The 21,079-nt window shown below is 52.2% G+C and overlaps 1 protein-coding gene across 8 annotated transcripts; it reads right to left on the reverse strand.

The window, feature by feature from the left end:
- Nucleotides 1–786: 786 nt before the first annotated feature.
- Nucleotides 787–15,376, reverse strand: Sema6c (semaphorin 6C). Of its 8 annotated transcripts, none has more exons than XM_076861832.1 (20): nucleotides 15,152–15,376; nucleotides 13,133–13,201; nucleotides 11,326–11,485; nucleotides 8,177–8,291; nucleotides 7,822–7,885; nucleotides 7,620–7,676; nucleotides 7,171–7,272; nucleotides 6,868–6,958; nucleotides 6,550–6,669; nucleotides 6,288–6,376; nucleotides 5,767–5,984; nucleotides 5,126–5,257; nucleotides 4,700–4,852; nucleotides 4,278–4,451; nucleotides 3,849–3,995; nucleotides 3,489–3,566; nucleotides 3,315–3,370; nucleotides 3,093–3,137; nucleotides 2,657–2,752; nucleotides 787–2,245 (listed from the first exon to the last, which is right to left on the reverse strand). In XM_076861832.1, the coding sequence occupies exons 3-20, from the start codon at nucleotides 11,429–11,431 to the stop codon at nucleotides 1,230–1,232; spliced, it is 2,859 nt and encodes a 952-aa protein (XP_076717947.1). In that variant the 5' UTR covers nucleotides 11,432–11,485; nucleotides 13,133–13,201; nucleotides 15,152–15,376; the 3' UTR covers nucleotides 787–1,229. The 8 variants fall into 8 exon arrangements, with proteins under 8 accessions (XP_076717947.1, XP_076717948.1, XP_076717949.1 ...); XM_076861833.1 differs by having other exon boundaries at nucleotides 15,096–15,376; XM_076861834.1 differs by lacking the exon at nucleotides 15,152–15,376 and adding an exon at nucleotides 13,829–13,847.
- Between the last annotated feature and the right edge of the window lie 5,703 nt (nucleotides 15,377–21,079).

Genomic DNA, 21,079 nt, shown 5'->3' on the forward strand with positions numbered 1-21,079 from the left:
TGGACTAGGGCGCAAACTGGGCGGACGCTGCGGCCACGCGCGGAAGAAAAACCTGACTTGCAAATCCGCAAAAGCAGCCACCACCCGCACAAGCCTTAACTGTCCTCAACGCAAGGTGTGGGCGAGGCAGGTGGGCATTCGTCCCTCCCATTGGTACCCAAAGTAATGAACAGGTATCTGCAACCAACACCAGCCAGAAAAAGGGAACAGCGCGGTGCGCACGCGCAGGCCGAGCGCGGGCGAGCGGGCTCCTGCGGCGCGTGGCCGGAGCATCGGCGGAGCGAGGCTACGCATGCGCGCCACGAAACACGCCCTGGCGACCACCCCCGCCGCTACCTGAAGGGGAAGCACTCCAGAAAACCTTTGCCGCCAGTAAGGCCGAGTGCTTCGCTCTTTCCCGCAGCTTTACCCCTCAAGCGATCCAACCTCTTTCAGCCCAATTCTCTTTGGGACAAGATGTCCTGATCTAAAACTCAAGTCACGCCGCAGCTTCATTTTATTCCTCCAAAATTTCCTCCCCACCCCGTAGAACCGATCTCGAGCCAGGCACGTGCTCGCGTGCTTTCCCTGCGGCGCGTCCCCTGGGTCCTGGCTCGTCCCCACACACCATTCCTCCGCGTGCCGCCTTCGGGAAACCAGCCTGGCCGGCCCTGTGGGGCGCAGCCTTCCCGCTACTGGGGAGAGCTCAAGGCCAGGTGAAGGCAGGTTCTGGGCGAAGGCGCCCCACGCTGGAGCGACCGACCCCACGCCCCGTGCCCGCCCCACAGCGAGTAGTCAGGCAGCAGCTCAGGGACACAGCTGTATTGGGGAGCGGAGGCTCCTACACAGTAGGAGGAGGCACGTCCCAGTCCCGGGAGGCCCGAGACGCGGCACGACGCTGCGTGGCCCCAGCCACGTCTGTCCGCGCGCCCGCCCGCCCGCGTGCGGCCCGCCCGGGGCTCGGTCCGTGGAAGCAGCCCCGAGGGCGAGTTAAGGCAGCTTGGCTGGAAGGGAGAGTGGATGGAGGTCTGCCAGTCCCGGAATGTGGCTCGCTGAGGGACGGCTTCTACCTCCCACTCCTCTTGAGGACTGGGGGAAAGACAGTCAATAAATAAGCTCGGGGCCAGCAGGGACCCCGGGGACTCGGAGTCCAGAAGGCCGGAGGTGACCTGTCCTCGAAGACGCGTCCACCCCCACGCCCTCGAGGACCTGGGCCTCAAGGGCCCCGGTGAGGCGGTGGAGCAGCTCCTTTAAAAGTTAAAATGGCTGCCGTCGGGCACAGCCAGGCGAGCGGCCGGCCCGAGGAGGGGCGGCCTCGGAGTCGACAGCGGCGCCCCGACGTCCGCCCTCTTCAGAGCGCGGCCTCGGTGACCCTCCGGCCGTCCCAGGTAGAGGAGGTGCCTCCCGGGCCCCCCGGAGTACCTGGCGGGGCCCCCTGATGGGACTCGGGTGAGCAGGGCTGGGGGCGCACGGTGGGCGGAAGGCGGCCGTCGGCTCCCCGCCACCCCGAGGCGGGGCGCCGGGGCGGAGAGCGCGGGCCGCGCGCAGGGGGCCGCGCACTTGCCCTCGGGGGGCACGTCCAGCCTCAGCGGAGGCGCGCACTCGCGCGGGAGGGGACTGCAGTCGGCCAACAGGCCGGGCCCGGGCTCCGGCGGGGGCGCCCGCGAGGTGAAGGCCGCGGAGGCCGGGACCGAGGGCTGGGCGCCCGGCCCGGGGGGCTGCGGGCCGTGCAGGTAGCGCAGCAGCTCCTCCAGCGTGGTCACCTCCACCGCCTGCCCGGGACAGCCCGGCGGCGGCGGCCTCACCAGCACGCGCGGCGCGCACCGGCCCGGGCCCTCCTTGGCGTTGTTGCCGTTCTGGTTCCATTCCCAGGGCCCTCCTGCGGCGCGGAGGCGCTTGACCGGCAGTTCCGGGGTGGACTCCGGCGTGGGCAGACAGGCCAACTCCGGCGGGGGTCCGCCCTCGGAGGGAGGCAGGAAGGTGGTGTAGAGCTGCGGCGTCTGTGCGGCCTCCCCGTCCTTGGAGGGTGGCGGGGGCTCGGGGCCGCCGCCGTGCAGGCGGGCCAGACTGCGGAGGGAGAGAGGTCGTGGGAGCCCCGGGGTCTCGATGTCTTTGCTCCGACGTCGGTGGGCTCGGCGACATGCACAGGAAACCAGGAGGCCAGAGACTGAGGCGCCCAGGGCGAAGGCTGCGGCTACACTGGCCAAGAGCAGTGGTATCGGGACAGAGCGGGAAGCCGAGGCCGGGAGGAGGTCCCTGCGCACACCTGCCAACCCAGAGGGAGAGGGAGGTTCAGCCTAGGGTAGGGGGTGCACGGGTGGTGCGAGGCCTAGAGGGTCCTCTACCACCTCCCCTGCTACTTAGCTTTACTCCCGCGGCCTTGACCTTCCTTCCTTGGGATTCCCCTCCCCTCACCCCTCAACACACGCAGTCCAAAGCACTGCCCCTCACACACAGGCTAGAGCATGGGCCTGGGGAGTCCCCAGCCCAGTCCTGGCCCCTGTAGCCATGCCAAGAAGAACCGCCAAACCGTCCGTGCAGAAGGAGGTGGGGCATCTGGGAAGGGAGACTCCAAACAGGCATTAGAGACCAAACACCAGTCAGTGCCAGGCTTAGAACTTGCCAGGAGTCAGCAGCCCCACACTTCACTCCTGACCCTCCCAATTAACCCCCTTACCCTGAGTGTGAGCTCCAAGAGTGGAAGACTGGGGCCCGGGGTGAGCATCACTGGGGGGACTGGGGGTCTCAGGGGAAGGGCCAGGACTCAGAAACACTGGCGACAAAGACCAGGTCAGAGCCAGTGAGGCTCCTGCTCTCCACCCAACACCCACCCAGGGGATCCCTCCCACTGTGGAACCCAAGAGGCCCGAACTTCAGCTTCTACTCTGGTCTGGGCATGGGGAAGGGCTAACCATGCAGGACATTCTCTGATTTATTTGTTCATAAGCCACTTATTAAGCATCTTTCTGTATCCAAGTACTGAGCTTATATGCTGAATGTCAGGAGGGTCCTGACCTTTTGTGAGGTCCGGGTACTAGTCTGCTGCTGCCATGGGACACACCTGGGTGTGTGGGCTAAGTAAGGGAAGTTGAAGCTGGGACAAGAGGACTCACCATAAGCAGAATCCCCAGGGCCTGACTGACTCCCAGTAGCTCCATCTATGAAAATAGGAGAGAGAGGGTAAAGATGGGGTCAAGAGGGAAGCTTCATGAAGAACTGATGGAGGTGACTGTGCCACAGAAGGCAAGAAAGACAAAAACCCATGCCTGGGACATGTCTGGATATCAGAACCATGTGCACCTCTGGCTGCAGCTGTTGCCACCCCTGCTTTTTACCTTGGCATTCACCATGCTCTGTGAATTCCTGGTTGCCAACCTGATCCACATCAGTCCTAGGAAGAAAAGGAAGTGGCTGAGGGCAGTTCTACACCTTGTCCCCATCTTGCATCCTAGCCCTCTTTTAGTGGTAGGGAATGTAATCCTCAGAAGATTCAGGGGCTCCTTACTTACCCACCAGTTCCCCTGATGTCCACACAACCTCTGGCACTATGCCATCCACAGTATGGGTCCTGAGAAGCCAAACAGCTCCTAGGGGAAACCAAGTCATGTGAGGCTGGGACTCCATTCTATTCCCTTCCATTCTGCTGCCTCTTCTTTCACCTTGGTTCACAGGAGACTCCCAGCCTTACATTCCCATCGCATCGGCCCCGATCTCTACTCCAGACCCTGCTTGCTGCCCACCTTCAGAATGCCTAAAGCACTCTTTCACCCAAACATTCCCTATATCTCCCTGCCACCTGTGGATCTTTCTGTGCTACTGCTGGCCCAGGAAGCTTGCCCAGGCAGTGCCAGGCCTCAGACCCCTCTTACCTCTGACAGGCCCCATGCCGGGTACAGTGGCTGAGAGGGAGGTAGACAATACAGCCAGAAAAAGCCACAAAGAGTCTGTGACCCTCAATGTCCAGCTCCAGCCCTATGATCCGTCTTGCTGTTTGGGCTGATCGCTTCCCACTGCACCTAGGGTGAGGCCAGAAGGACTCAGGATGGGGCAGGTGGGGCTACCTTTCCCTTGGAGAAGTGATGAGCAGAAGGTGAGGAGGTGCAGGAGCAACCAAGCACAATCCATGGAATCACCTTGCCCCAACTCACTATCTGGTCTTTTCACCAAGCCCCTTTCTCTATCCCACAGCTCCTGTCCTAAAAAAAGAAACTAATGTTGGAATTCCCAACCCATTCCCACTTCCCCATCTGCACCTCCACTCCCCTCCAGCTCTGTAGGGGCCGCCCTCCAGGTCTCACCGGGAGGGGCTGTAGGCATCAATCTCTTCCAGTAGGATAGGTTCAGGTCGCCCAGGTTGCCCTCCTGGAGGCAGCACCTTCAGCACTGTGCCATCATTGGAGCCAAGGAACAGGACGGTAGTGTTTCTGTGGGGACCAGCCGTGCCATCCACAGCTACCTGGGTTAGTAGAGCCCTGGAGCAATAGGCCTCAGGTCAGCGTAACCTGTTCCGCTAGAGCATTCAAGGAGAGCCCAGGCGTCCTGGTTCCCATTCTTGCATCCTGACTCCTCACTCCAGGGCTCCTTTCTTAGCTCTCTCCCTTCCACCTTCATGAGTACTTCTTCCCGTGGAGTACTTATCATGTGATTTACCTTCTAGGGTCAGAGAAAGAGGAGAGGGGCTGAGGGCAGGAGGTGCTAGCTAGTGGTTTTAGCCCCATACCTGCTAGTGAAAGTGAGGAGAGGCTGGTGGGTGGCAGGTGGCACAGCAGGGTCTAGCAGTGGGTGAGCCTTGATAAAGGTCAGGACATCATCAGGAAGGTCTCGAGAAGAGGAGAAGAGGGCTGCCCCACCCACACCTGCACAGGATCCTGGCCTGGTGGGCACATGAGAAGAGGCTGCCTTAGTGTGGGGAACGTGGGCTTAGTTAGGTTCTGTGTCCCACCAATGCTCCTAAAAATACCTGGTAACCCCTGTGCCCTCCACACAGACTCTTGCACAACTGTTCCCATCCCTGTTGCAGCTCTTCAATCCCATGGCCAACACACTGCTAAACCACCTCCCAGGCCTTGGACACCTTACCCCTCCTCCCTATCCCATTTAGATAATGCTTACTTCTGTCCCCCAAAAGCCAACACTATCTGGGTACCTGGGTGAGGGGACCCGGTCCTCAGACACAGGGGTCCAAGCACCATCCAGACTCCTCTGTTCCTTGAACTTGCCCTCAAACCCATGTTCAATGTCTTCCAGGTAAAAGGCACAGACTGCAGAGCCAGGGATGCTGGAGGGAGCCAGAAAAAAAATGCAGGGTAAATGTTGGTTGAGGGGGACTGCATAGCTCCACTAGGTAGGAAGTGGTAGCCTCCTTTTGCGTACCATATTAGGGGACAGACACTAAGGGATAGGGCAGCTTCTGGGTGCCATGCTGCCAGAACAAAAGGTGGGCAGCAAACTGGTTTTGCTTAAAGCTTTCTCTCGCTGCCCTCATCAGTGGGCTTTTGGGAGGGCGCAGGGGTAGTACTGGGTTGAACCCAGAGAACTCTACCCACCTCTTTTTATTTTTTATTTTGAGATAGGATCTTGCTGAGACTGGCCTCAAACTTGTGATCCTCCTGCCTCAGCTGCCCAAGAGCGGGGATGACAGATGCAACCAACACACCTGGCTCATCAATATATAGGCTTTGAGAGGGGAGTTTGGATGTTGGTGAGACAGGGGACTTCCTCCCCTAGGCCCGCCCTGACCTCGCAGCCACTTGGAGTCGTACTGTTGGTGCTCAGCTTGGTACCAACCTATTGGTCTGGGTGGTAAAGACTCCAAAGAGAGCAGAATGGCCATGCAGGGTCACAGGCCCAGTCAAGGCCTGCAAGACGTCAAAATAGAACGTAGAGTCCCCGGGGACAGAGCAGTTGAGCCGCAGCTTCAGGAAGGATGTCCAGTGGCGGTCCAAGGCCCGAGGTGAGCCTCCCATGTCACGTTTACAAACACGGGCCACCCGGGAGAACTGCACCTGTGCCGGTGGGTTAGAGGAAAGTGAGAGTCGACTAGCTGAGAGGGAGATGGTGAGTTAAGAGCACCAAGACAAAGATTAAGGCTGCAGCTAAGGGTACGGCATGGTAGGTCAATCTGGGTCAGGATGAAGCTCACAGCTGAATGTGACGGTAGAATTGGGGGCCACACTGAGGTGGGGGCTCAGAGTCCAGGGGATTGTGCTGTGCAGATTAGGGTCCCAGAATCTTCCCCAGATTCACACTGGCTCCTTAGGACCCAAAAGAACCCTCCAGCTACCCATCCCTGGTGCCTATCTCCTTACCCTACCCAGCCGGGCATCCTCCACAGAGACTTCTCGGAAGAAGAAGTAGACATGGTCTCCATGTTCCAAGGCATGGACAAAGTGTGGCTCTGAGGTGGGGAGTGACAGGCAAAGGTATGGAAGAGTATCTATATCTGCCCAGAAAGTCCTCTCCCTATTGTATACATGAGCTTACTGCCACACCCTCTGCCTGATCCCCACACAGTCCTCCCTTTGCACCTTCACCCCAAGAATAGGCTTCCTCCCCCAGGCCCGCCCTGACCTCGCAGCCACTTGGAGTCGTACTTGGCGGAGCGGAGCGGGGGCTGAGGCCCGAGGCTTCTGTAAACAACAGCATCGCTGGCTTGGAAATCCGCAGCCGTGGCTGAGTACAGGCTGCCCTCTGGAGGGATGGGTAGGTGAGGCCAGGGGTCTGCATCCTGCATCTTATTTGGCTATCCACACCCCAACCTGGACCTGGACCTGGACCTGGACCTGGCCCTGGCCCCTACCTCAACCCTCCACTCAAGGACACAGGGAAAGACCAGGTAGGAGAGGTGTAAGGTAGGAGCTCCCTCCAGCCACATGCCCAGGTGCACACCTGCAAAGATGGCCACGTTGGACTGGGTAGCATCAAAGGGGCACCGAGCCTGCCCGCTCAGTTCCTCACCCTCCTGCTGCAGTGAAGTTATCTGGGGGCAGAGGGAGCAGGTTGCTGGTATCCTTGGCATCTTGGAGTCAGGCTCCATAACCCACTCCCGCATGTCCCCTTGACCCCTTCTGGACCCTTGCATTCTGGGCACTCCCATTCCTTGACCCAGTTCTTAGTCCCTTCCCATTGAACTGACTGCCCAGCATGAGTTCTCCTCCCAACCAATCCTACCCCCCACCCTCTTCTTTGTACCCCATAGCTGCGGCACACAGGGCTGAATGAGTTCGTTCCACAGGCAAGCAGCGTCTGGGAGTCCCAGGGAACGAGAACACGAATGTAGTTGTAGCACTCGTCCTAGAGAACCCAAAATTCTAGGTCAGTGACAGGTTGCTGGGACTGGAACTAGGGGTCACAAGAAGTAAGGCTACTACCCTGAGCCAATCAGAATGATGTGGGATCAAGTCACAGCTACACTACTTGCTAGCCCTGCAGCCTTGGCCACGTCCTTTGGCCTCTCTGAGCCTCATTTTCCCTTTTTGTGAGGAATATAAAGGGAACTAAAAAGCATTAATCCTCTTTTCTTCCCATTGTCCTCGGTGGCCTAGGATGGAAAAGTGGGTAGGAACTTTGGCATGGTAGAAGACCCTTGAGCAGAAGCTAGAGGCCTCTTTCTCCCCCTAGATGCTCTTTGTATTCCTCACCGTCAGCTTTCCCCGGACAGCACAGTTCTCCATATCTTGGCTCTTCCATGTTAGATACTGAAGGAGAAGTAGAACACTGTGAGGCAATCTGGACCCCCCACATTATGGCTCTTTTCAGATCCTCCTTCCCACCCACTTGACCACTGTTAGACCTTTCCCAGCTCATCTCCATGCCGGCACCTCCTCCCACACAGCCCCTCACCTTGTTGGGCACCAGCCCCTCCCCTTCTTCTTGGGCTTGAAGATCGAAGGAGAAAACGTGTTCCCTGAAGGGGTAGGTAACGAGGATCAGAGCTGAGCCAAGGTGCCCCACCTGAGTTCCTTAGCCCCCCACCTTAGCCACGGTCACCTGCTCAGGGACAAACCACAGACCTCCTGCTCCCTACCCTCCCTTTATTCCATGCCTTGGCATTTGTGCTCTGGGTCCAAGCATATCGGTGTCCCATGGCTTGTGCACCTGCATGTGTCCCCTGCAAGATGCTGCAGTGGCCATGCAGGTCCCATGTCTGCCCAGGAGCATGCATGTCTGCCCCACAACTGTGCCTCGGCCAGTTTACCGGGCAGCCACTAGCAAGGTCCGGTTCAAGGTCAGGAATTTCTGAAAGTCTAGCCCAAGTTCTGCAGCCACAGCATCATCCTCCAGGCCCCGGAACCAGGATAATGGGGAAATACCTGGAGGACACAGAGAGGTGAAGTGCTGAGGGCCAGCCAGGATACACGCACTCCCAACACCACGACAGCCACATGAAACCCAACCACGCACAGGGAAAGATGAGAGGAAACCAAAAGCTATTAATAAAAATGATGCCAGTAACACTGAGCACTTAATTAATCTCTGTTAAGCACTGTGTTAGCACTTTATTTTATTTATTTGTTTATTTATTTTTTTGGTACTAAGGATTGAACCCAGGGGTGCTCTACCACTGAGCTATATCCCCAGGCCCCCTTTTATTATTTATTTTTAAAATTTATTTATTTATTAACTTGTTACCAGGGATTGAACCCAGGGGTGCTTAACCTTTGAGCCATATCCCCAGCTCTTTTTATATTTTACTTTGAGACAGGGTCTCACTAGTTGCTTGGGGCCTCTCTAAGTTAGCTGGCTTTGAACTTGTGATCCTCCTGCCTCAGCTTCCCAAGTCGCTGGGATTGGAGGTGTGCACCACTGTGCCCAGCTTGTGTAGCACTTTAGATCTCACTTAGTACATTAATCCTATGAGGTAATTGCTAACGTTGACCCCATTTTGCAGATGAGGAGCCTGAGGCTCAGGAAAATTAAGGGAATTGCATGAGCTCATTTAGATCTAGGTCTGTATAACTCTAGAGCTGAGTCCAGTCCTTTCTTGGAACTGCCTTTGGGTTAATAATTCCCCACCCACCTTGTATGCTGTCCCATCTGGAGCATTTACTTCCTCCATTTCAACCAGCCCTCTCTGCACTCTCCCCTCAAGGGTCTTCACAGGTCACCTCAGCCCTCCAGGGTTTTTGCCTCTCCTGACCAACTCCAGCATCCACCCGGCCTGATTATGGAAACCATAGTCATCAGTGTTCACAGAGAGCTCAGAGTCCAGGAATAATTGATTTAACTTCATAAAGTGCTTAGAATTGCATTTGGCACATGTAAGTATTTGCTGTTCAGATCTATTCCCCAACAATTACTCCCCAAAACCCAATTGCAGTTCTTCCTTCCTTAAAATTGCTCTAAATCCTAGATATATAACAGGGACTGCAAACAGATAAAAGTTTTCAGAGGGCTGGGGATGTGACTCAAGCGGTAGCGCGCTCGCCTGGCATGCATGCGGCCCAGGTTCGATCCTCAGCACCACATACAAACAAAGATGTTGTGTCCACCAAAAAACTAAAAATAAATATTAAAAAAAAAAAAAAGTTTTCAGAAATACTGGGCTTATGGTTTCCATTATAGTAAGACCTAGGTTTGGGCTGGGGCTGTAGCTCACTGGTAAAGCACTTGCCTTGCATGTGTGAGGCCCTAGGTTCAATCCTGGGCACCACATAAAAATAAATAAATAAAGATATTTTGTCCATCTACAACTAAAAAAAAATATTTAAAAAAAAAAAAAAAGGCCTAGGCTTAGTTGTAGTGCAAGTGGTAGAAAAGGAGGTGTTGGGGTGTTGGGAACCAAGCCTTTACTTTGTGACTAATAATAATAACAAATAAATATAAAGCATTTAGTTTGTGCCAGACAGTGTTCTCATCACTTTACATGTTTTATCTCATTTCATCCCTAAATAACCCCATGAGGTAGAACACTATTATTATCTTCATTTTGAAGATGAGGAGACTGAGGCAAAGAAAAGTTAAATTAGATTAACAAAGGTCACCGAGATAGTGAACAACTTAGCAGGAATGTAAACTGGCTGTGAGTTCACCTTCTTTTATAGTTTTGTGGTACTAGGGATCTAACCAAAGGCCCTGTGCATGATAGGCAAGCATTCTATCACTGAGCTATACCCCCAATCCTTTTTTTTTTTTTTTTTTTTAATTTTAATTTTAATTTATTTTTTTTAGTTTTCGGCAGACACAACATCTTTGTTTGTATGTGGTGCTGAGGATCGAACCCGGGCCGCACGCATGCCAGGCGGGCGCACTACCGCTTGAGCCGCATCCCCAGCCCCCCCAATCCTTTTTATTTATTTTATTTTATTTTACATATTTTGCACTAGAATTTAGACCAGGGGTCCTTTACCACTGAGCTAACCCTATTATTTATTTATTATTTTAAATTTTTTTTTTTTTTTAGTTGTTGATGGACCTTTAATTATTTATATGTGGTGCTGAGAATCCAACCCAGTGCCTTACACATGCTAGGCAAGTGTTCTACCACTGAACTACAACCTCAATCCTACCTCTTTTTATTTTGAGACATGATCTCACTAAGTTGCTTAGGGCCTTGCTAAATTGCTGAGGCTGTCCTGAACTTGCGATCCTCCTATCTCAGCCTCCCAAACTTCTGGGATTAAAAGAATGTGTCACCAAGCTCATCTTCTTTTTATTTTTGTACTTTCTTTTTTTTTTTTTTTTTCTTTTGTACTCAAGGGCACTCGACCACCGAGCCATATCCCCAGCCCTATTTTGTATTTTATTTAGAGACAGGTCTCACTGAGTTCACTGGGATTACAGGCATGCACCACTGTGCCCGGAATTTTATTTCTCTTTTCTGGTATTAGGGATTGAACCCAGGGGTGCTCTACAACTTAGCTACATTCCCAGTTTTCGTTGTTTTTATTTTGATATAGGATCTTGCTAAAGCTGGCATGGACTCCTGAGTTATTGGGATTCTAGGCATGCATCACACGAGCATCCCACCACTGCCACCACGACCTTTTTCACGGCATTCCCAACTGAACTCAAGGGTGCTTTGCCACTTAGTACAGCTTAGGTAGACACAATCCCACCTGGCTAACAGGATTTTTTTTTTTTTGGAAATTGTAGATGGCAGCACACCTTTATTTTATTTGCTTGTTTTTTTGTATGTGGTGCTAAGGATCCAACCCAGTGCCTCACACGTGCTAGGCAAGCCTCTGCCACTCAGCTACAGCCTTAACCCCTAAGAGGACATTTTAACCATCAGGCTGCTCAGGCTCTTCGCTTCTTTGAGGCTGGGGCCTTCTCCCACCTTGTACCCCATGTTGGCCTCATCTCTGCTCGCTCACCGAGAGGGGTGGGGTGGAAAGGGTCACTCACCTTGTAGGTCAGAGATCAACAGAGGGAGGGGGTCCTGGGGAAAGGTGGCTTCGGTATAGGGAAGTGAGAGCAGCAGCAGGAGCATGAAGTAGGGGACACGGAGCATCCTGTGTGGGGCAGCTCAGGCCCCAGGGGGTGCCCCTTCACCCATATGCTGGCCCTGAAAGGAGAAACAGAAAAGTGGGGCAAGGGGCCAAGTTCCCGCCATCTAATAGTCAGCTTCTCTCCCAGTCTATCCCCAGAAGACCCTGTGGGGTGGGGGCAAGAACCCTCTCTGCTGCTCTATCCTAGTCCCAGCCAGCTGTCACTGTCACTCAAGGATCTTGCTTCTCCAACTGGCCCAAACTGGCTAGTGTGAGGCCTGCCTTCATGACCCCAGGTAAGGACAGGACACGCCTGTAGCTCCAGGCTTCTCACTCAGCCTTTCCTTTTCTCTCCTGACTGAGTCTGGGACATTTGGTAGGTGACACCTCCTGACCCCCCTGGTGTTAACCCCTTCCCAGCTATAATTAGACACTGAAGCCTTGACATTATAAATAGTGGCTCCTTGGCACTGGGAAGAGAAAGAGGGCACCAAGTCTACTTCTCTCTCCCTCTCAGACCCCCACCCCACACTGAGAGTGACTCAGGCACTGTGCCCAGGCTGAGGCAGCTGGGCGGCAGCCGTCCTCTAGGATCCAGGAAGAACAGGGAGGGTGTGGGGGATAGCCTAGGGGTCACTGTCCCCATCTAAGCTCATGCTCCAGGGGCCCTTCCCACAGCTAAGGAAAAAGCTGGACAGGGAGGGGAGCTGGGGGGGACCATCTTGGCCAAAAATGAATCTGCATTAAAGCCAGATCAGAGGCTAAATTTAGCTCTGGCTGCAGCTGTCTCCTCGACCACTGTGCCCCCTCCCAGCCTCTCCTAGCCCCCTGTTCCCTCCCTGGCTCCAAAGAACCAGCACATGTACTTGATGGGGGTGGGGGTCAGTTGTAGACTGGCCCTCTGTGGGAGCCAGAAATAGAATGGACTGGTGAGGTGAAATAGTGGAATATGCCCCTCTGTCCCTTTCTTTCCTCATCAGGCTGCCTCTAAAATTGAAATATAAATAATTAAATGGCAGGCAATTGTAGCCCAAAGTCCTGGAAAGATGGATATGTAGAGGGGATGGTGAGGCAGGTCTTATTCCCAGCCAGCTGACCCTGGCTGGTCCCCCAGGGGGAGATGCACACCAGCTTCCTGCCTTCCCCAGAAACTGAAGTCAGGGGCTGAGGAGGCTCCTGAAATCAGGTCAGGAAGAATCCTTTCTTTGTGAAGGGATCACAACAATCCTTAGTTGCCCTTCCCACCATGTCCCCTAAAGGAGAAACCCTAGGCTTACAGGCCCAGCCCCCTTCCATCTCCCCATTATTTCTACTCTTGAAACCAGGACCCAAGTGTCCCCCCACCCCCAATCCAGCGTCACTGGTGGGGAGGCTGACGTCAGGTGGGGCCCCAAGAGAGCTGGAGGAGAGGAGGGGGGTAGGAACACCTAATGATGACCCCTTCCCCAGGGGCAGAACGGTCGGTTAGCTAAGGACCCTCTGGTGTGAAAGGCTGAGCCAGGCTCCTTCCCCCATCCCCTGATTCCGGATGCTGGAACTCCCAGGGGAAGGGGAAGGGACACAGCTTGTCTCCTAAGCTCCCCTACTGCCCCCCCCCAAGTTGCCCTGGGCAACTGTTATCTTCACCCTGGAAACTACTTTGGTCTCTGGCTGGCAAGTGGGGAGAACAGCCTGACCCTCTTCCTGTTCCCTGGATGTCCCTGCTCTATCCCCTGCTTCCTTACCTGGGATGGTAACTCCTAGGGGGATTGAAGGGGTTAGGAGACCTCCGAAGGGGAGAGGAGACCTCCAACCTGATGGAAAAAGGGACAAAAAAGGGGAAGAGCCTGAGTTACACCTCCTGCCCCGAATCTCTTAACAAGTAAATGTGAAAATTCAGGAAAAGTCTTCTAGTGTAGGGAGATGTCGCTGGGGAAGAGGGGGAGGGGAGATGATATTCAGTTTGGTTTTAAAGGTGTTGGCAGCTTCCTGCCCAGAGATATGAGGGCAGGGGATGGTCCCTAGCCAGAAACTCCTGAATCGGCAAGACCAACCTTGGGGAAAGGGGTAATGGGAGAGTTTGTGGGGCATGAAGACCACTCCCATATTAAAACCTTCAGAATCCAAAAGCCTTCTTAGCAAAAGCGCCCTGGCTAGGGACAATAGAGGCTAATTTGCATTTCATTTGCATGCTCTTCATTTCCAGCAAAATGCTCTGATAACAAGGACCCCCAGCCCCTTCCTTCTTTCCTGAGAAAGCAGGCCCTGTCTCCCTCCTATCTAACCCCCCTTCACATAGACCCACACACACACTGCACACTTGGATTAGTCTGCCTCTACAAACACTTGGTCGGCCTCTGCCTTCCCCCCCCAGACTCCACTATGACACATCTTTAAAGAGGGCTTTTCATAGATGTTTTTGGGGAGCAGCATCTAGGTACCTCCTACCCATCCCCTTGACTTGGGGAGAGGCTTACTGAGACCTGGAGGAATTGTAGGGAGAGACCTGGCCAACTCTTTCTCCCCCTTCTAGAACCTCTCCTTGATGGGAAGAGGAAACGGCCCTTCTCTCTCCTCCTGGCTGGGCAGCCACCTCTGGGGAGTGGCGGAGGTCATAGCCAGAGTCTAGCAGAGATGGGGAAGGGTTGGGGAAGGGGAGACCGGGCTGGGGACAATAGCAGGAAGCCCTGGGCTGGTCGCCCGCCCGGGTCCACCTTCCTCAGGGGGAGCTAGGGTGCACCGAGAAGCCTCACGGATTAGGCACGTTCCCTTATCCAAGACCTTTCCCCAACGCTTTGCCTCTCAGCCCCAGGTTCACCTATCTTCCCTCCCACCCAGCCCCCAACGAGGATAATCCAGGTGTCTAGAGCTTCGTGTGAGCTGGGCCTGGGGCCAGGGGCTCGACGTGTCTCCCCCTCCCTGGATCCGGGGCTCCGAGGAGGGGCGGGTAGCAGAGTCTGGGCCGGGACCGGGTCCCAGAGCCACGTTAGCGGGAGGAGGGGCTGAAGGGGCCTGCAAGCTCAGACTGAGAGGGGACGAGAGCGGGGGTTGGGGAGCGGAGGCGGGTCTCGAAAGCCAGGGAAACAGGGCCAGAGGCTGGGAACCGACGAGGGCGGGCCCTAGGCCGGCGCTGAACGGAGTCGGTGAGCTTGGATGCAGTCGCCAGCTCGGCTCTTCTCCTCGGGAGACTAGTCTAACAAAGCCCTGGGCTGAGTGGGGTGAAGGAAGGAGAGAGGAGCTGGACCGAGGTTTCTCGGGGCGCCTTTCTCCGACTCTGTGCTCAAGCCAACCCCCAAGAGGTGCTCAGACTCCTGCTTGCACAAGGATGAAGATGCAGCCCTGACACCAAAGTCCAGAACGACGCGTCCCGCTTTCCATCCCCGCAGGGGCAACCAGAGGGTCCGGTTCTCCGAGTCTCGGAACCTTATTTACCCTGCGGGGGAGGCAAGGGACCAGGTTTTCCACTCTCTGTACGGTGCGCGCCTCAAAAAAATTCCCCCTCTCGTTCCCTCATCCAGTGGGAGGCGACTCGGAGAGAGCCCAGTCGAAAGAGGAGCGCGGACCTGAGCCCAGCAGTGCGGTGAAGGTGCCTGGCCACAGTCCCTCCTCCCCGGGGCGCCCCAACTCCGCCGACCCTCTCTGCCAGCCAGGCGCACAGCGCCCGGTGTCCCCCTGGCCTCTCCAGCACGGTGTCTGCTGGCCGCTCACCTGCGGAGCCGCTTCCTCCCCGCCTCCCTCCACCCGGTTCTGCCCCGGGTACTTGCTCCGAAATGCGGGGTAGCGGGATCGAGATCGCGGCGGGCGGCCAGCAGCCCGCACCGCGCAGAGTTCTGTCTGTGGTTGGCGCCCAGGCGAGAGATGACTGTCGTCCCAACTGGGTGAAGCTTGGATGTGGGCTCCGGGGGACTGTCGGTCACGGGAGCCCTAGGTCCGCGTCGCAGCCCCCACTCCCGCCGCGGATCCGCGGAGGAAAACAATGCGACCGCCCGGAGCTCTGGGCTCGGCCCCAGCCGCCCCGCCCGCCTCCGGCCGGGCCCGCCTCCGGCCCGCCTCCCGGCCTCCGCGGCCAACCGTGTCGCCAGAGGCCCGCTAGACCCCGCCTTCCCGCCCCTCTCCGCCAGTAGCACTCCTTGGGGGTGGGGCTCCAGGAGCACCGTCCACCCCGAGAGCCCCGCGGGGAGGGCGAGCTGGAGACCTGAGACCCGAGTGAGATGGGGAGATCGTGGATTGTTGCTAGACCCGGACAGAGGAAAAGAAACACAGAAACAGGCCGACGGGGGAGAGGCCTTGAGAAATGCCACAAGAAAGCAAAGCTGACTAGAGACAGGAAACCCGGAGGCCTCCGCTGGGCTGGGCTGTCAGAGCCTGCGCGATCCTCCCTCACTTCCCCTCTAAGGCTCTGGCGACCCTGTGCCCTAGGGAGTCTCTGGCCTCTCCCCCGCTCTGCCCCATCCTTCCGTTTCTCCTCCTCAGGCTTTTATACCTCGGTCTCCTTATTTCTTCCCATGCACCTCTTCTGATTCCTCCTGACCTCAAGGAGGCCTAGCATGTTCTTGGGGGTTTGAGGCCTGGGAAAGGACAGGAAAGTGCCCTTGGGAGGTTTTTCTTGTCCCAAATCATCTCCTCCCCTCCCACCTCTACAGTCAAAGCAGGATGGGCTTGAGTCACCATGCCAGGAACTAAGGAGCCAGGAAGCTAGGGTGGTTGGCAGTCAGGCTGTTGGTTGATGAAAGAGGACAGGTGAGAGTGGCTGGAGCCAAAAGGGAAATGCGAAGACCCAGAATAATTGACTGAGAGAATCCACAGAAAGAGGAGTCACAAAGCGAACTAAAAGAGAAAAGGACCAGCCCTAATCCATAGTGCCCCATAGGCTCAGGATTCATCAAAGAGCCCTAGACATCTCTCCAAATAGCAGAACTGCTCCTCCATCCCCACCCGCCATAAAAACCATTTGGTTCTGGGAATGTTAGTGAGGAGGAAGAATGAGAGTACTTCAGAAGTACTGCTTGGTCTCCACCTTGGTGTTGCCTGCTAGGATTCTTCTCTGTGTGGGGCTGGGACAAAAGACATTCTCAAAATTCCCAGGAAAGTAGGTGGCCTGGGAGACATTGGCATTCTCAGTGTTATCAGAGTGGGCACTTCTACCCACTTCTTGGTCTCTGAACTATAAGAAAGGAGGGGTAGATTTACCATTTCCACACCAGCCTCAACTGACTGGGATCAGGGCAGGTAACAACACCAACTGGGCTAGGCCTCGTAGTGAGTAAGCAAGACACACACTCACAGAAAGAGAAAAAAGAGAGAGGCAGCAACAGAGCCTTAAAGCCAAGTGAGCCAGTGAGATAAACACAATCAGCAACAGTGGAACAATTTCCACACGAGATGAACAACTGAGGAGTCTCAGATTTAAGGCAATTCAATGGACAGTTGAATCAGGAGCTGTTTTTTGTTTTTTTTTTTTTTAATACCTTTATTTATTTATTTTTATGTGTTGCTGAGGATCAAACCTAGGGCCTTGCTCTACCGTTGAACCACAACCCCAGCCCTGAATTAGGAGCTATTTTAAAGACTGGAAAGAAGGTTTGGGAGAAAACTACCTTGCAATTTACAGGCATTCAAGAGCTGGATATGTAGTTCAGTGGTAGACCACTTACCTAGTTTGTGCAAGACCCTGGGTTGGATCCCTAGCACTAGAAAAAAAAAAATTAGAGGTATTCAGAGGTTAAAAGAAATCTCTCCAGCTCCTAGCACAGGCTGAGCCGCTGATGTACTCAAATATTATTTATTGAGTGATGTATGAATAGGTACTAATATGTAATTCATTTAAAGTTATAGGGCCTAGTTCAAATCTCAGTTCCATTCAATAAATTTGAAACAGTTCCAATCTACTGTACCATCTCTGGGGGATTGATCCAATCCTGAGGAAAATGACCACCTAATTGAATTAAAACAAGATTTATCGTACTAAATGAAGAGTGTCAAACAAACAAAAAATGAACATAAATTCCTAAATGTAAAGGAAATAAATACTCTTCATGATGACTGCAGGGTATGATGTTGGATGCGTTTTATCAAATAGGACAAAGGAACTTTGGTGGGAATTGTCTTGGATAAAGAAGAAAATGTTCTAAAGAAGGACATTGCTTAAGCAAAAATTCTTACTTGATGAGCATGGAGCCTGAAGCCTGGATTGCAGAAGGTCACATGAGATTGATACCCAGGGATAGCATTGGTTAGAAGCAGGGGAAAGGGGAGGAAGGCCACAAATTACGGAAGGCCTAGAACACCATGGTGATAGGTTAAAGTAGAATCTCATTCTAAGTTCCAGAATAAGGGGCTTTTAAAAAAAAAAAAAAATTATTTATTTTAGTTTTCGGTGGACACAACATTTTTGTATGTGGTGCTGAGGATCGAACCCAGGCCACATGCATGCCATGTGCTACTGCTTGAGCCACATCCCCAGCCCCAGAATAAGGGACTTTTGTCAGAATGTTTTTGGTTCTAAGCAAGAAGAGAAGAGAAAACTACTAGCAAGAAGAAAACAGGGGGTGGGCTGGGGATGTGGCTCAAGAGGTAGCGCGCTCGCCTGGCATGCGTGCGGCCTGGGTTCGATCCTCAGCACCACATACAAAGATGTTGTGTCCACCGAAAACTAAAGAAGTAAATAAATATTAAAATTTTCTCTCTCTCTCTCTAAAAAAAAAAAAAAAGAAGAAGAAGAAGAAAACAGGGAAGTCTAAGGATGAGGAGAGAGAGGCATTGTGATAGCATTGTGTATGGAAAGAAATAGATGAGAGTGTTATTTCAAAAGAGAAAGCAATATAACTCTCTTCCAACTCCCCTGGTGTTCTGAAGAAAATCACACAGTTCCAAAGGTTGGAATCTTCATAAATTTAGGCTCTCCAAACTGGGAAAATCATCCTTTCCTATTTCCCACAAGTGGCTAATTGAAACTTCCTACTTTATCCTGGAATTCCTTTCCTCACTACTCCTTGCTCATTCCAATAGATTTACACCCATCTTCTGAGAAAAACAGAGCAATAAAGTGAGGGTTCTATTAACTTTCTGCCTCATACAGATACATTTATCATCATCACATCTCCCTAGTCCTAGTGAATGAGGAATCAAAATCTCCTATCCATTTTACTGTAAGCTCCACATAGTATGTCTGTCTTGCTCACCCCTGTATCTTTTCCATTTAGCACAGCACTGGCACATAGTAGGTGTTAACTATCAATGCATACTATTTTTCCTATTTAAGGTGTTTGTTTTGTTTTGTTTCAATACTGAGAATTGAAACCAGGCCCTTGAACATGCTAGGCAAGCACTCTACCATTGAGTTACCTCCCCAACCTTCACTTAGGTTTGGGTTGTTTGTTTTGCAGTGCTGGGGATACAGTCCAGGGTCTCCCACATGCAAGGTAAGCATTTGATCACTAAAGGTACATTCCCAATCTTTTTTTAGTTCTTGCCCTCATCAATCCACTGAGATTGCTATCATCAAGGCTACCAAAGACCTCCTGGTTACATTCACTGAATGGCTTCATTCAGTCTTCATCCTTTCACCCTTTTTGTGGCATTTGACCTTGTTGACCTTTCTCCTCCCTTGGAATACTCTTTTGGCTCCTGAGGTTCTTCTTTGTCTTGTCAATGGCTACAAGTTTAATAAATATATATATTTTAAATGAATGATTGAGTTAATTTCTATTACTGTGACCTTCTCTGACCTCTTCTTTTTTTTTTTTTGAGAGAGAGAGAGAGAGAGACAGAGAGAGAGAGAGAGAATTTTAATATTAATTTTTAGTTTTCGGCGGACACAACATCTTTGTTTCTATGTGGTGTTGAGGATCGAACCCAGGCCGCACGCATGCCAGGCGAGCGCGCTACCACTTGAGCCACATCCCCAGCCCATGACGTCTTCTTAAATGTTAGTGTTCCTAAGTATGTACATAGCCACCTCTTCTTCATGTACATTCTCTTGGTCAAGATAATCCACACCAACAGTTACCAAAATCATCTACATGCTACTCATCATAAAATCTAGTTATTTAACTCAGATCTTTCTCTTGGGCTCTAAACTCACATATGCAATTGTTTATTGGATACTTCCATTTGGATTTCTTGTATGTATTTATCACTTAGTCGAAGTTTGTCTTTTATTTATTTTTTATTTATTTATTTTGAGAGAGAGAGAGAGAGAAAATACTTATTTTTTAGTTCTTGGAGGACACAACATCTTTGTTTGTATGTGCTGCTGAGGATCGAACCCGGGCCACACGCATGCCAGGCAAGCGCACTACCGCTTGAGCCACATCCCCAGCCCTTGTCTTTTATTATCATATCCCCAGCACTTGGTCATAATGTCTAGCATACAGTAAATAGAGGATGAAATAAATGCATTAAAAAAATCAAAAGAAAAAAAGATTAAAAGCTACCAACTATTTTCAGCGATGTCAGGCTGAAGTCTTCCTTGACTGCTTTAAATCATACTGAACATTCATACAAACCTCAGCTAGGGTTGGGGGTGTGGCTCCTTGGTAGAGCTCATGCTTAGCATGTATAAGGCCGAGAGTTCAATCTCCAGGACCAAAAACCAAACTAAAACCCAAACCTCAGCTAAACCAAAGGTAGTACTGTTTCATTCTGAATATTTTCATTCTGTTTCAACTTTTTATTCCCATTGCTGGGGATCAAACACAGGGCTTTGAGGGCTTTGCACATGCAAGGCAATGCCTGCGACCTTTGTTCTGTTTCAAATAGATTAATTTTAAAAAAAAGGGTACTATTAATTTTCTGTGGGTTATATAGTGGGAAAAAGAGAAACATGATTTGAAGTCATTAAGACCTAGATTTATCTCTGGAGTATGGCTTTGGATAAACCATTTATCTCTATGTCTGTCATCTGTAAGTAAACATTGTTACCTTACGCCTCCCTCACAGGACCAAGAAAATGTAGTGAAATGTTTAATATATGCAAAAGATTTAAGATATCATAATTTGGTGCTGGGGTTGTGGTTCAGCGGTAGAGCACTCGCCTCACACATGCGAGATCCTGGGTTCGATCCTCAGCACCACATAAAAATAAATAAGTGAAATAAAGTTATTGTGTCCAACTACAACTAAAAAATAAACATTTTTTTAAAAAGATATCATAATTTAACCATTTTTTGTTTACTCAGAGGGAGTACTATGAACTTAATCATCTAGGAACCCAGTGAAGATCCCAAAGTATGTGTAATTAATACCGTTTGCTCCCAGTTACATGGCTGCAAAAAAAAAAAAAAAAAATGTCATTTTGGGGGGACTGGAGACACACAGATAAGTTGGTAGAGTGCTTGCCTCACATATACAAGGCCCTGGGTTCAATCCCCAGCACCAAAAAAAATGTGTGTGATACTGTGGATCGAAACCAGGTGCACCTGAGTTACATTCCCAGCCCACTTTTAAATTTTATTTATTTATTGGTCCTAAGGTGAACTTAGTACTGATTTTCACTGAGTACATCCCCAGTCCTTTTTATTTTTATTTTGAGACAGAGTCTCACTAAATTGCCAAGACTGGCCTTGAACTATTTTTTTCCCCCGCTTTTTTTCTTTGGTGCTGAGGACTGAACCCAGGGCCTTGTGCATGCAAAGCAAGCACTCTACCAACTAAGCACTTTACCAACTAAGCTGTATCCCCAGCCCGTAGCC

This window comes from Callospermophilus lateralis, chromosome 7, assembly GCF_048772815.1.
Source record: "Callospermophilus lateralis isolate mCalLat2 chromosome 7, mCalLat2.hap1, whole genome shotgun sequence".
Taxonomy (NCBI): Eukaryota; Metazoa; Chordata; class Mammalia; order Rodentia; family Sciuridae; genus Callospermophilus; species Callospermophilus lateralis.

Bases quoted from the DNA above. Each gene is read 5' to 3' on its own strand.
- Sema6c (XM_076861832.1), bottom strand. From the start codon at position 11,431: ATGCTCCGTGTCCCCTACTTCATGCTCCTGCTGCTGCTCTCACTTCCC. The intron at 5,258-5,766 runs GTTGGTACCAAG...GGCTCCCTCCAG, and splicing joins TTTACCACCCAGACCAATAG to CATCCCTGGCTCTGCAGTCT. The intron at 4,853-5,125 runs GTACCCAGATAG...TGTGCCCACCAG, and splicing joins GACCGGGTCCCCTCACCCAG to GCCAGGATCCTGTGCAGGTG.